The 13,875-nt window shown below is 36.7% G+C and overlaps 1 protein-coding gene across 3 annotated transcripts in view; it reads left to right on the top strand.

Annotated features, from left to right (window-relative positions):
• The first annotated feature begins 4,780 nt into the window (after positions 1 to 4,780).
• pde3b (phosphodiesterase 3B) overlaps positions 4,781 to 13,875 on the top strand; it is a 62,708-nt gene continuing 53,613 nt past the window's right edge. For 2 of the 3 annotated variants that reach the window (XM_041996349.1, XM_041996272.1), the window contains exon 1: positions 4,781 to 5,810. In XM_041996349.1, the coding sequence (XP_041852283.1) occupies positions 4,923 to 5,810 (888 nt within the window). In that variant the 5' untranslated portion in view covers positions 4,781 to 4,922. The remainder of the gene's footprint in view (positions 5,811 to 13,875) is intronic. The other variant, XM_041996426.1, reaches the window with a different exon arrangement.

Here is a 13,875-nt window from a genome sequence, read left to right as displayed (position 1 = left end):
GAATAAAATATAAGGTCTTTTCATTGGTGTATAAAATTAATGGTCTGGTTATCTTAGAAAAATATTAGAGATAATTATTGTAATTTTATTTATTTATTTATGTATGTATGTATGTATGTATGTATGTATGTATGTATGTAACAAAGGATTGGAGAAGGTTGAATGAAACCCAGAAGTGCATGGTATTTCCAAAATATAACAGTTAGTATGAGAAAGGGATTAGATGACAGGTAGTTTCAGACACTATTTTACATTTTTGCTGTTTATGTATTTAAAATATATGAAATTCCTTTATAATGCAATAGTCATTAATTATATTTTTTTCAAATGTAACCTGGGCCTTTTCTTTAAATATGAAAACATAATCATAACTAGATCTTATTATTTTTAAAATACCAAAAACTAGATAGATAGATAGATAGATAGATAGATAGATAGATAGATAGATAGATAGATAGATAGATAGATAGATAGATAGATAGATAGATAGATAGATAGCTAATGTCTCATTGTAAACGATGTGAGCTTCTGTCTATTAGATTTTAGGATAATTTGTCGCCCTCCTGTGGCAACATAATAGTACTGACTGTAATAACAAAAACAACAACAATAATTTACATTACTCATTACACACATAGGCTTCAAAACATAGCAACTCAAATTTAGGGGGTAATATTCATTATGATTTATTTTACACTGATTAAGATGGCATGGTTCTCACTTTTGTTAGTTTTTCTCTTTTCCATGTTCTGTTTAGGGTCCACCAGTTTTTAGAAAAATGGAAAATTATGCAGTCACAATTGATTCGACAGTCCACGGTTTTTTCAAGAATGGGCACAGATGTTTGTAGAAGGCCAGTCGCAGCTCTCTGTTGTCCATTCACTTCTTGCTTTTGACATTTGGCATCGATACTTGTCTTGTTGCAAATGTGCTCTAGGGATGGATTTTTTTTTCAAATGCCTCCACAGGAAGTGACTTTTATTTATATATTTATTTTTTCCCAATTCAGAGTTCTTTAACTTCAATGACACCTCACTCAAAGGAGCCCTGTGTCTAAGATAGCCTCTGGTTCATTCTCCTCTGTAAGGCGACAGTTGTCAAGGTGAGCTGCAGTTGTGCAATAAGATCATCCACTCCTTTCAAGATGCTTTGGGAATTTTCTCTATGTTTTAAGACCGCAATGTTCAGTCCTAGTACTCAAGGGCCACTGTTGTGCAGGTTTTACATGCATCCTGCATCAATACATCTGATTCAAATTAAATGGATCTCTCCAACAAGCCTGATAATGTCCCAATCATTTGAGTCAGATGTATTGAAGCAGGGAAACATCCTAAACCTGCAGGACAGTGCCTCCAGCTATGTACAGGTTGAATTATGGATTTCTAATATCATGATGTTGGCTCACTTTTTTTTACCAGGTTGTATCACCCTGGCAACTTAGGCCACCATCACCACCCTGGGAAGATAATTTAAACATATATCTTTAAGTGACTGAGCTTAACTAAGTCTCGCTAAGTGGTACAACTGAGACCACATCATTACAGCATGATTATCTGATTATGTACAATTATGCAGTTTAATAAATGACTTTACAATGGTTGTATTCTATAATCATGTGAGAAAATCTTAGTCTTAGTCAGATGCAATGCCGGCTCCTTCTTCTTGCTTGGTTCCTGTACTTTAAGCACAAGTTAATAATCTAAATTACTCATAGATAAAGACATTACAGAACAAAACTGAATTACTTCAATATTGTATCAAAATACTAAAACAGATTAGAGTGGTGTGTAGCACCCTCCAGTGGAAACTCAGCCCAACTTACATGGAGATGCAACTGAACTGGTCAAAATCCTCAGTTAAGCTGTTGGGTTTGTATCTGTCTTCACAGTCCCCGAAATGTAATAGAAATCTGTTAATAGGCATCAAAAGAGCAGAGGATGCAAAACATGCTAAGAATTTTAAAGAATTTTAAGTTTTTACAGGATTTTTGCAGAAAGGATTAAAACATTTACAGTCTATGCTAACTACCAAAGCATATTGGCCCAATGAAGTGACTCATGCTTTGGTTTTTTTTTCTTTATATAATTTAGAATCTGTGAAAGAAGGAGACAAAAACATTTTGTAACTTTCTTATGTTATCAGAGAAGAATGTCTTTAACTTTAACCATTTCATTTCGGCTGAGCTTTCACAGTAACAGATGGTACCCAAACATTTACATGTTTGGCATAGATGTCACTGTGGAGCGCAGAGTGCAGTTGTTGCTTTTGATTGATTATTTTTTTACATGTGCTGCACTATATATTGCTGTAGACATCCAAATGCAAAGCACACTGAGCTTACAATGAAATCTTGTTTATTGACAAAACTGCTTTGCTTTGTTTTCCCACTGACCTTTTTACAGCAGAGATTTGTTAAAGCAGCAGGTGCAACAAATGACATTAGACTTTTTCACCAGTGACCCAACAAACACAATTCAAAGCTAAATGAAATCATGTGCAGTCATTTTTAACTTTATTAATTACACATGTGCTTTTCTGTGTTCTCCTTGTTATATTTGACTCAAATCTAAGGTCATAATAGCATCAATAAAGAGTTAGTCAGCTGTTGTTGTTAGCTGATGGTAGTGGGCTTAACAACAATGAAGGGTCTTTGTTTTAAATGTTGCATTATCATTAAACACACACATATATATATGTCCATATTTGGAACAAAGTCTATAAACTCAACGTAACCTGTTATGCTTTAAAACTCCTAATGTGGCCTTTAGTAGGCAGCTCTTGGGATCAGAAAACTCCTTATGAGTTCTCACAATATGTTAAGTCAATAAAGAGCCAGTTAACTTGTTTTGTTTTTACAAAGTTTATACACACACACACACAGACACACACACACACACACACACACATATCTTTATCTATCTATCTATCTATCTATCTATCTATCTATCTATCTATCTATCTATCTATCTATCTATCTATATATCTATATATATATCTATATATATATATATATATATATATTGCCCCACTTCTGTGTAGGTTTACTGGTCAAGCTCTGGCATGACATACTGGATGTACCTGACTAGATTTTGATTTGTTTCAGGATCCATTGTTGGGACACAGGTAGCTGAAGTTTCAGTATAAAAAGAAAAACAAAACTGTCAGCTTCCTAGTTCTTACAAAGACACAAAAGAGGGAACTCAGAGAACTGGGAAAGATGTTGGTAAAGTGTGGTCAACAGGGTTGTGATTGTGACACTCGTCCAGCGGTGCAATATGTAAGTAAAATTAACACCAATTCTTCTCATGTTACTCAGGATGTCAAAACAGGATGGGATGAGTCTGTGTAGGCAACATTAATCTGATGGCAGTTGAACTGAATAAGAGTTCTCACTCTGGTCACATAAACCATCTACTGATGTGGTAGTTACTAGCTGTGTATTAACCAGGTCAGAATCAAATGAACTGTGTTCCCAAAGATGAGTCATGATAATGCATGTTACAGGGTGTCTATCAAAAAAGTAGGTCTAGCAATAGAATATTAACTCTCTGTCAGGTAAATCTAACTAACTGATTTCTCTAGCTGTTAGTTACAAATGACATAAATATCAGAGACACGTGATATTTATAAAAGTGAAAATCAAGCTAAAAATGCAGCATCCTTTCAGTTTTACTGAACTAAAGTTGTATTATTCTGTTTATAGATACAGGGAACAATGAATAAATGAATAAAGCAAATACTAAAGTTCAAAGATATTTTTGATAGGCCATTTTTTTTTATTTATTTCTAAATTAATTTACCATTAAAATCAAACTCCACCCTTTAGTAAAAACTGAAAAGCGTTTTTATCCACAAAACTTTTTTTTTTTTCCTTGTTGGCCCCATCTTCTCTATAAAATGTTATTCCCTCTAGTTTGTTTATTCTGGGCTGTTGAATCTACAATCATTCACTTTCCCCTGGTTAGTCAGGAAAACCAAACGATCACAGAGCAGCGTGATGCCGCGACACACAGTGGTCACATTGACCCAAACACCAATTTATCTAAACGGGGCAAATACATAAATACCACATAACCCTGGCCCATATTAATTAATTGTAGTTCAATGAATTATAATCCATTTTACAATATAAGAATGAATAATTATAACGAGCTGAAGTTACAATTAAAACATTTAATGACAGCATTAACAATAATTGCTAGCAAGAGTAAAAAGTTTTAACATATTTTGATTACATCTTCAAAATACAGGAATCAAAACCTAAGAAAAAAAAACCCCAGATATTTTTAACATCAGCATAATTTTCTAAGAGTAATTTCATTCAACCAGTTCTAATGCTGAAGATATACTCATTCTGTTTTATGCTTTATTTATATAAGTAGTTTCCCCTCTCATGACATGATTCAGTTAATAGCTGATATTGTTTTTAATGGTGAAAATCGAAGATGGCCATTCAATAGATTAAGTTACTCTGCATTATCATTTTCTTATAGTCTAGATTTTGACTGTGTATCTGAATACATTTTATAGTAATCTGACTCAATCCTGTATTAATTGGAATTTTCAGACTTGTAGAGTAAATGTGGGGCTACAATGAATAGTTTTGTTCATATTTTATTTTGCTCGATTAGAACCTTTCAGAAAATTTCCCACAGCCTCAGAGAATATTGATAATATTGTAGTCCAGGACTGAACGCGGCTCCCCATTACAAAGCCCTGAGGTGTCGTTAGTGGCCTGTAGGCGGCGACAGAGAGTCCCTTTTCTGTAAAAACAACATCTCACCTTCTTTCTTTAGTCCAAGTACCGGAGCACGTTTGAGTGACCATGGAGTGCGTTTGCTGTCATGTAGTTCAGCGTTAATACAGCGTGAATAGTTGAAGAGGGGGATTGTTGCAGGGACGCGAGGAACCAGACTCGAGCCATGGCCGCACGAGAGGACGGAGAGGTTTTGCACGGTAAAATAAGGCACCACGACGGAGCTGGAAGTGTAAACAGCTCAGAGGGCTTCAGGAACGGCTATGTGAAGAGCTGCGTCACCCCCCTTAAACAGGACCATCAGAGGGGATTTTTGTTCAGCGTGTGCAGGTTTTGCAACGAAGACGTACTTAATTCAAAACTGTTAAAAGTATCTGCCCTCTACGTCGGCGCGTTTGTTATTTTCGCGGTTTCTTTTCTCATTTCTAGGAGCTTGCAAAGTGACTCGCTTTGGGATTTGCGGACTTTTTTGTCGGGCTTCTCTCAGTCCATCAGTCCTCTGTTCAGCATAGGATGTGCTTTCTTCTTTCTAACATTTTACCTGAGAAGGAAAAAGAAGGAGAGCAGCAAATGTTGGCTCGTGTCACTGCCAGCTTCGTGTTACCTCGGGGATTTTCTGGTTTTGCGGTTTTTGCAATGGGGAGAGGACCAGCACCAGATGCAAATGGTGGGCAGGTTGTTATTCGTGTTGGGATGTGTAGGTCTGCTAACACTGATCCCAACACTGAAACTCAAACACAGTGTTCTTATATTGGTTTTTGCCAGCGTTGTGTGGCTTGTTTCTTTCACAAGTTTGAACGGTCTGCCCGCACTGCTCAGACCGCTCTTTGCCTGCTTTGCGGGGGTTTCTGGCTCCATGTTGGGGCTCTGTTTTGACCGTTACTACCCGACGAGGGAAGCACCGAGTGGGATTTCCAGCGCGGAGGAAAAGGTCCCTGTGATCAGACCAAGGAGACGGTCCAGTTGCGTCTCTCTGGGGGAAACGTCGACCAGCTATTACGGCAGTTGTAAAATGCCTCGGAGACCTTCGTTGCCCTGCATATCTAGAGAGCAGGTAGGTCATCCCCCGAAGGACCACGTCTGTTGTAGTTGTACAAATAGGCCGACTGATAATCCACAGCTACCCTCATCAGACCCATGTATGCTACGAGTTAAAGACTTGACAGAAAGCTGCAGATAGCAGTCTGATAAACATGGAGTTTTAGTGTTATTAAATGAGAGGGAAAGGTAGCATGCATAATGAATAAGAAACAAGTTTGTCTAAATGGATCTAAAATAGCATTTTATAGAAAATATGTCAATATAATTATTGTGACCAAAAGTTACAACATCTGCAGTTAATTTAAGTCTTGACTATGCTGTTTATTTTTTTATTCTTATTTTACTGACAAATTATACCAGTGAAATACAACTATATAGATGTAGAGTTTTTAACCACAACTGCGTAATAGTTTATAAAAATAACAACTATGTCTATATTTGATCTTTTTAAAAAAAACTCCATATTGTTATGATCAGTCTGACAACTTTAATCCAATCACCACAAATTCACTTTACCAACACTGCTTGCTCCCTTAAGGACATTTTTGTCATATATGTTCCTTTATCTTTTTTTCCCCCTTAGAACATAGCACATTGATGCATTGTTTCCACCCTCAAGGTGTTCTAGGGGATAGAAGATATGTTTTGTTATAGCTGTGTCTAATAAGAAAAAGAAAGTTTAAAATCAGATAATCAAATATGAGGGCCCATCAACTTCCTGTTTGCAGAATACCAACACAAGCATCAAAGCCAGTGATGTCCCCTTCACTTGCACATATGACTGTAGCAGTCTGCAACACATTGCTGTTGAGCAGTGTCAACAGTCCACAACAGAGCATGTTTGTTTTCCTGTGCTGGTAAACCACACTAACTTACATTCACAAGCTAATGCACAGTGATGCCCTTTTCCACTTTTTATTAGTTTTGAAAACCAATACACCTACCGTATATCAAGTGATAACCTTGTTAAATCAAGACTATCATGTTACATACAATGTGTTGTGAACAAAGAGCTCACAGTGGACAATCTGTTGCCTTTATTTATGTGTGAACAATGTAGACATTATTGTAAACAGTGCATTAAGAAAAGAAAAAAACCCCTCAAAACAAAGCATCCTGTCCTGTAGTGGACAGCATCAGGTCACGCGCATTGTTTTTTGTGTCCTTGGAGCTTTGTGAGAAATGATAAGAGAACTTAAAATGTATGTCCAGTTTGTCTCAGTTGTGCTATTTCCAGCCGTTGTTTTTCACCTCATTGTGCTGTGTGCTATTTGCAGATTTGCAGCCAAACTGTTAAAAAAATAAAAAAAAGAAAAAAGGGTGGGTCATTCAAGACTATATGAGCATGGTCACCATTACATCACTTCATTATTTTGCTTCATCCAAAGGGATGCAGAAGCTTTAGATGTCAGTGTGACTCATGTTGCTCAGATGTAAACTGAATACACAGAGGATGTAATATGCTTTCAGTAACTGTTGTGATGAAGGCCTCAGCTCAACCAAAGAATTGTCGGCCCTAAACGTGCCAGTTAGTTTTCCAGTGTCTGTATGGATTGGTATTTACGGCATGCAGTACTCTCGATAATCCCACATTCAGATCTTTTTAAGTAGTGTGTTGAAACAGGACATTGTTTTTTTTTTTTACTTTTTATTATTAAACAAGTTGTCTGCTTTTGTTGTATTTGTAATCAAGACAATCAAATTTATTATTTGTGGTTTTTCCCCTTGCTTATCAACCCTCGACCACTTTGAACCTTTTCTTAGAAATTAAAATAGACAACATAAGTTCGTTATCTGTGTGTTTGTGTGGCTCTCCTCTTGTCTCTTGTCTTGTCTCTTTTCAACCAGTCGAGTTAACTTATGAGCTGCACCACAGCTGTGCATCTAGTAGTGCAAGTAACATTTTATTTGGAGGAGTTTTGTGATATTTGGTGAAAGATTCCGGTTGACATGCTTGTATTTTTTACAATGTTGGAAGATGTTTTGAATTTTAGCTGATCTGAAGTGGCTGTTTTTCTCCTTGGTTTGATATAACAGACATAAATATTGTCAGTGAAGATGGATTGCAAACTGTGCAGGGGAAAATATCCTTGTTAATATACACTACACTTTGTTTTAATGTACGACTGAATGATGATTTTATACAAAAACTGACAGTTTTTGCGTCAGAGGCAGCCAAAAAAGAGGCACAAAGAAACATTTTGAAAGGAGTCATTCAGGGTTCACCAGTAATGTCACACATGTTCTTCATCTTCACACACATTTAGCACACAAAACAGGGTCACTGCTTTCTGTCTTTCAGCTGCAAAGACGGGAATTGTTTTTCTGTTAGCAGTAAGTTCATCAACGTGGTGGAAATAATGGTGTAGCTTTAACATCACACTGACACAAGTGAAAAATGTTTAATTCAGATTAACAGTCACAATTATGGGACATAACTCAAATTTAATATCCAGAAAATGTTACAATCAGAAACACCTGTAATAAAACATTTGTAAGCTATGTCACATCACGTATTTGATAATCCTCCTGTTCCAACTTTGCTGTAGAGACACCTTGATGTTGATTATCGTCCTTAGTGCCATTTTAAAATCATGTAACAGGACACCCCGACCATAACAAGTGTTTAACTAAACTTTTGAAACTAAAATGATGTAACTAGAGCTCCCCTTGTCTAATTTTTTCTTTAGGTTATGTACTGAAGTTACAGTTTTGTGGTGTCGGGAATTCAACTTTTTGGGAGACATGTTTTTGAAGTTTTAGTTATTCTATGTACATTGTTTTCATACACTTGGGCTTTTTGATTCAACTTGTTGGCCTGTGATGTGATCATGTGCCTGTGTCACAGTGTCATTGCTGTAAGATGAAAATAATTAGATGAGATAACCTTTCCCATTAATTTGGGTAGAACCTTTTCCACATTATCAGCATCATAGGAAATAGAAAGAAAATTAAATAAAAGTGCAGTTCTGCAAATGTTTTTAAATGCTGCCCCAACACACACACACACATAATGCAATAAATCAGGGGTGTCCAAAGTTAATCCTCAAGGGGCCTCGGTCCTGCAGATTTTCAATGTTTCCCTGCTTCAACACACCTGACTTAAATGAAATGGATCCAGCAGTCAATAGCTGCGTTTCCATTACAGTATTTTGCAAAAATAAAAGCGATATTTCTAACATTTCGATAAAGTGCAATTGCGATTTGCAGGTGTTTCCACTGAATGGTGTTTAGCGCATTAGCCTTTATTCTCGTAAAATCTCGTCCGGCGAGACTCCACTTTGAGGAGGATAGAGATTTTTAAATCTTTGTAAAACTCTTGCATTTCGCCTTTGTTTGCTGTCAAGGATGACGATTATATTTTCTCTTTAATTATTTGTAAAAAGATTTGCGTACACCATTTGGTGGTAATGCACTGGTATGAAGCTGTTTCCAACCACCCAACACGCCCTAAACACGCATATCCTTTCTTGAAAAGCTTGCACAATTTTTAAAGTTGTTGTCCTCGTCTTTATTCTTCTTCTGATTTTTTGTTTCTTTCCTGATTGACCTTTACTTCTCTAGTTTGTTTCGTTCTTTTGTCCTTTTATCAAAAAGTAAACAGTCTGATGCTATTTGTCTGATTTACATAACGGCATGTCATATATGCGCCTGCTCTCTGTGTCCACAGCAGTGAGCACACACACATGGACACGTGCGCGCACACACAGGTGATCCCACTTCCATCAGAGGACAGAGTGCATACGTCAGAAAACACATCAACCAGCTGAAAACTGAACAAAATATGAGAGTTTTCTAAATTCTCTCAGGGAGGTGAAGATGGAAGCATCTTGCTCCAGTTGAGGAGCAGATGGACTATTTCTCCTTCTCCGGTGTTACGCCGATAGCGTCATCGCCGTCACAGGAATGCAAACAGCTGAACAAGCTGAATCAACGTCATTGTGTGAATTTCTGAGTCGTATTAAGTCGCTTAAAATTGTTGCTGTATTCTCTTTAGGTTTTTTTTTTTAACATCAACACGTTATGTGTTATGTTAATATTTAGAGCGACTCTACTTAATAAAACAGATTCATCAGGACATTTAAGAAGTTGAACTTTTTTCTGCCCTGAGTGGGTTTTTTTATCGCAGCATTTCTGGCTGTGAATCTGGGGAAACACTGTATTGTTGTGGTATTTTCAGAAATGCATGTAGATTATCAGATTATCACAATTATTTGATTACTTCCTGATAACTGATTTTGATTGTCTGTTTGATTGATTGTTTTATAAAAAAAAGTTATCTGAGAATGTCTTTAATATTAAGGAAAAATAGGTGGTGTTACCCGGTTAGCTGTAACTGAATCGATATTGAATCACATTTAATCAAAATAAGCTGTTGTGAATTGAATCGATTCTGGAAGTTAGTGATGATACCCAGTCCTACTTAGGATGCATATGCACGCTAGTCTCCTCCATTTAGTTTTTAATGTTGGAAGCTCAGTACTAGCATTACTTTACTTAGAAGTTATCAGAGAATGCATTAGATCAAACGGCTACTAGAGTGACCTTTTCTGGATTACAAGGCAGAATGCTTTTAATACTCTAATGCTAGTCTGTTGAATCTGTCTGTGCAGCCGATGGTCCAAAGCAGTTACAGACTGTGGGCGTTGAATTTAAACATTGCAATGGCGTTTCCTTAGTTTGCAGTAGATGTTCAAACCTAGGAGAAAGAGACACACCTACACTGTCATGATTATTCTACCCAGACACCACCTTGAACAGTGTGCTCCTTTGGAATCAGAGAATAAGAGACACAAGGGACTAGATACAAAACAGTGTGTTTGCACAAAATGGATTCATAAACCATTCTATAAGTGCACACCTTAAACAGACCTCCGGCAAGATGCACAGTTTTTCAAAGCCAGCAGATGATGGTTTACAGTTGCTTGTTATAATGAGTATTAAGGGTGTAATAAAGAGCCACAGATGTGTGTAATGGTCTTATATAAAGGCAGCTGTTTCCCCGTTGGAGAACCTTGCTGATACGACACAAAAGGTTATATTGCACTTCTCACCAACAGATCCAATGACTCATGAAGCTGACACGTGTATCAATTGCAAACAGATGTTTAAGGACATATCTGTGTTAATTTATGGCTAACTGTGGGAGTGGACATGAGAATAATGCAGGTGTGTCCTAATCCACAATGACGGAGATTCATAAAACTAAACTTGGACTGCACGCAGTATTAGAACACGTTCACATAGATTAAGAAACTCTGGAAGAGTGAGAGTTGTATGACAAACACGTGAGGTTTTATAAGTCTAGTGTTGGTGTGATCAAAATCTTGGCGTCCTGCATGTATCACATGTTTTTGTTCATGAGTCATGCTATTTATCAGGGAATGTGGGAATAATGGATGAGCTAAGTGATGTTAACCTACAAATGATTTGCCTTGATTTTTCTTTTCTTCCCCAAATTTAGTTATTTTTATAAGATGGATAACAATTATTATTTCATCAGTCTGATAAAGCCATGGAATTCATTCAGATGTTGGTCCCTGTTACATTAATGCTTCCTTACGGTTTCATTCAGACATACCTGCAACATTTATGGAAAGAGTGCCAGTGTGTACCAGAGCAGCGTGTTTTCTTACAGCATGTCATAACAATCCATATTAGCATGCCAATTGTGTCGTGTTAGGGTGAAACATACCATGGATCAGATCAATTTCAAGTTTTTTAACATGAGTTAGTAGACACTAAAGTGACTTACAAATAAGCATCATATTCCGGGTAATGTAGGGTTTAATATCTTGCCCAGGGACACTATGACAAGTAAAGTGGGAAAGCTAGGGATCAGAATTACAGCCTTTTGATTTTAAGACAGCCACCATGCCTCACCTCTGGTAAAGATTATTAAACAATCTGTATAAATACCTCTGACTGATTTATCACTACTATATGAAGTGAAGAAGTTATCCCAATTAGAATAACTTCTACTTCTCTAGACACACTTTGTCCATAGTTTTTGCTGTGTGAAACAGAAGCTGAAGTTCTTTCTTTAATCACATATCAGGCTGAGAAGTATACTGGGATTGTGTTAAATATAACAAACATTAGTGGTAGTTGTTGAAAATGTTGCTAATAAAGCAAGAGCAGCTCAAATGCTGAAGAGCCAAGTTTTTACTTGTTCACTTGGTTCAGACTCTGTCCTTAAGCTAATCATTGTAGGAAAAGTTCTGTTATTTACTTATTAATGTATCTGTTGGATTTCTCAGAGAAGTAAATGACTGCACTGCTCCTACAGCAGTTCAGATTTGTTAAAACTAAGAAATAGCATAAATATGTCTAGGTCTGAGTTACTAAGATTGCTGTAGTGGTTTTTTTTACAGAAAAGCAGCAGTGTGCTCAGTCCAGTTTTTCCCCCATGTTTTTGCTGTTGGAAGAACACATTTTAAAAATAAGTAGCCCAATTAAAACAGATTCGTCTGTTAGCTTCTTTTTTAAATAAAAAAAAAAGAAGATTTTATGGGCTCTAGTGGTTTTTATTATGTAGACAGGAAATGGGGTCAAAGTGAGAAGGAGTCACATGCAGCAAAGGACCCCAGGCTAGGATTTTAACATGTGCAGCTTGCACCAAAGAGCTATAACCTAGTCATTTTTTGCTCTTTTTTTTTTTTTTTTTTTGCTCCTAGAGTGCAACATTTTTCTAATGGTTTAGTGTAGGAGTCGTGCTGGTAGAACGGTGCCAAGCTAGCTTCATCTTGCTTATTGTGCATTTGACTTTGTTGTCCAGTTGAGTGAGATACTGCTGTCCTGCAGTCATATTTAGGCGCAAACTCCTGCAGACTGTAAACATTAGTTTTGTTTCTCTGAGTAGTGAAACAAAGCTTTCCTCCTGCCCCAAACAACAGTTAGTACACTAATCTTTGCTGTTTGATAAGTAGGTTTTTGTTTTAATAATGTGGCACATTTTTTTTTTATTTTCTTTAATAGGAATACTGAAATTGTGAAAATTTAAAAAATATTCAGATTTTTAGGATAGGAAATTCCTCTGGATTAGTTTGATAATGTTTACAATATATTTTCTTGATAAAACTGTGGATGTGAACAAGGCCGGTGCTCCAATTTTCATTTTTCAAAGCAGATACAAAGGCTACTATGAATGACTGGAAAGTAAATTCGAAAACAAACCCCACTTTGCTTCACCTCTCTTAAACTAAATAACAGTACACTACAGAGAGTTTAATCGAGGCTGGGCATGCACTGGCATAGACCAGCACATGCTTGGATGTAATGAGAAAATCTAATTTTCTCTTCCACAGGCAGCTCATTTCAGCAAACTATTATTTTTTTTAGTGCTGGTCTATTTCTGCAAATCATGAGCTTTTTAGGAGTGTCATTTGGAAAAAAGCTTGAAGTAAAAAAATATACTGTGCATGTTTCTCAGTCAATAGTAAATTTAATGTAATTTTGGAATTAATCAGGTTGTGTGATTCTTTGAATGGTTTTTAACACCAAAAATTAAGCGAGGAAGTTGGTAATGCACACACACCAGTCAAGATAACACCACAACTCCTTCCATAAAGATAAAATCTTTAACTATAGCGTGACTGAAATCTAGGCTTTCCAACACCCCTCTGTGAAGCTTTAATGTATCATCAGTTAGCATCAGCTTTGATAAAAAGCTTGATCATTTGCATAAAACTGCACTATTCCACATAAACAAAACATACCACCTGCTTCACGAGTAAGGTGATGACCAGAAAGGTCAGTACCTCCTCTTCATTTGCTCACATGCGATGCTGTAATAATGCGCAGGGGGCTGCCGCTGTTGCTAGTTTAGTAGATCTGTTCACTGTTTTTTGTCAGAAAGAAAAAATAAATAAAAGTCCCTTCGAGGTTGCTGCCATCTTCAATACAGTGTCACACAATGAATAAGGTTTTCCTTTCAGAATTGTTTCACTTAGCTTCAGTTAATTTTAATTTGTGCTCTCAGCATTGTGTTGTGCCGCCACAGTAACTTGAAACCTGCTGCACGACCAGAGCTTTATGGATTGACTGCAACTGCCAGGGGTTAGGGTGGATTTACTGCA

This window comes from Melanotaenia boesemani, chromosome 1, assembly GCF_017639745.1.
Source record: "Melanotaenia boesemani isolate fMelBoe1 chromosome 1, fMelBoe1.pri, whole genome shotgun sequence".
Lineage (NCBI taxonomy): Eukaryota > Metazoa > Chordata > Actinopteri > Atheriniformes > Melanotaeniidae > Melanotaenia > Melanotaenia boesemani.
The sequence above is the reverse complement of the archived record's forward strand: the minus strand, read 5'-3'. Positions and strand labels throughout refer to the sequence as shown.